We start from the raw sequence: 1,761 nt of genomic DNA on the forward strand, positions 1-1,761 counted from the left end.
CATTTTCCTAGTGATAGGTACAAAGGTGTTGAATTGAAACATATTCCCATCTGCTTAAAACACCTACCAACCACCTGTGGAACCTTAATGACTCTTCAAAGGTCGATTAAACACATAATGGAGTTCTAAAATTTCTACATTGCATACATATTATTTGCAAAGTCAGAAAACAACTTTAATTAAAAACATACAATTACTTCTCAGTACGATACCAGAAAAAATCAAAAAGTTACTTTACTTTTGATTGGCATTGTTTCAACTCACTGATGGGTAAGTAAGGTCGCTTGTAAAGCAAGTTCTTATTTTTGTCTTTTTTCTTTTCACATGAAGAAAATGGTTAACTAGTGCAGTAGCTCGTTCTCTGCCTCAACCTGTGAGCTACACTACCTGTGGGCCAGGCCAACCTGTGGATCATGTCACTAGAGCTTGAGGCTCCTTCCAGACCTACTTCGCCACGCTGCTGATGTGTACATCGCTTGAGCTTGAGGCTGATGGATTCGATCACCTTGTATTGCTTGCATTCGATTATCCCATCCAGGCCTGCTTTGCTAAGCTCCTGAGCTACTGACTGGTGACCCACCCTGTTGTTTGCTACCTGTGGGCAGACTCTGCTTGCCTTGCCCCAGGGAGGATTTTGCTGTCTGCTTCCTTGATCTTGAACCCGGCAGCCCATGTGAGTTGAAGGACTTCCAGTATATTAACTGCTCCATGGAACTGAGTTGAACTGAACCCTCTGTACTGCTGTGGGGACTAATGGGCTGTCATATTCCTTCGGGCTATATAAACCTATCCATATATATGTAAAACCATAAGTGCCTTGGTTTCATTTTTCTAGAGAACCCTGCTTAACACAACTATGTAATTTTCTCATCACCCCCCACCCCAATTTTTTTTCTGGTGTCCTTGCCAGGAAAAGGAGTCTTCCTTGGTGACAAGACTATAAAACAACAAATACTGGAGGCTAATCTGTTTTGCCAGGTGTTGTATCAGGGGGCAGCAAAAAATGTGAAATTCCTATCTTTTCATGAACTTTTTGAAGCCCTTGCAAATGACTTTATAAAAAGCTAGTCTATCATGTATCTTGAAATACAATCACAAACCTGAACACAGGAAAAGACATACCTTGAAGGGTGGTTCAGTAAAAAATACTGATTCCTTCCCAGAAAGTGGTGTTGAAGTTATTGATCTTGGAGAAGACACATCACTTAACTAGAAACACAAAATGTAAGCCACCGGTAAAAAAAAAGCTTCTTCAAAGCATTTCCTTCTGTAGTATCAAGGAATCAACCTACTTAATCAATGTAAATAAATTTAAATTAATTATCTTGGCACCAATTACTTTTGCTGACTCCTCATAATGACCCTATGGCACAGAGTAGAACTGCCCTAAAGTATGAAATCCTTTTGGGAGCAGACTGCTCCATCTTTCTCCTGTGAAGTGGCTGGTGGGTTTGAACCACCGACCTTCCAGTAGCAGTTGAGTGCTTAGCCACTGCAGCACCAGGGCTCCTTCTTTGCCTTAAAATTAATTCAAGCATAACATCTTTTCAGTGCAATTCAGCTACCTCAAACACTTTTTGAAAGATATAAAAGTATCACTAAGTGATCTTGCTTCAAAATTAACTAGAAACAAAATTTCAAATCTATAAAAAACTGGTTTTTAAGGAAAGTTCTAATATATTTCTTTTTTTTAACCTAAACACAAAATGACAATACTATGGTTCTTGTTATCTGTTTATTGATGGTTGGTTGGGTTTTTTT

At 39.1% G+C, this 1,761-nt stretch overlaps 1 protein-coding gene across 1 annotated transcript in view; it reads right to left on the reverse strand.

Annotated features, from left to right (window-relative positions):
- The window catches only part of RAI14 (retinoic acid induced 14), a 76,664-nt gene that overhangs the window by 19,200 nt on the left and 55,703 nt on the right, over positions 1 to 1,761 (reverse strand). Inside the window, exon 6 of the mRNA XM_045285262.1 lies at positions 1,123 to 1,209. Within this exon, the coding sequence (XP_045141197.1) occupies positions 1,123 to 1,209 (87 nt within the window). The remainder of the gene's footprint in view (positions 1 to 1,122; positions 1,210 to 1,761) is intronic.

The sequence above is a fragment of the Echinops telfairi genome, unplaced genomic scaffold (genome assembly GCF_000313985.2).
Source record: "Echinops telfairi isolate 266 unplaced genomic scaffold, ASM31398v2 ScPeMD7_7469;HRSCAF=8507_1, whole genome shotgun sequence".
Lineage (NCBI taxonomy): Eukaryota > Metazoa > Chordata > Mammalia > Afrosoricida > Tenrecidae > Echinops > Echinops telfairi.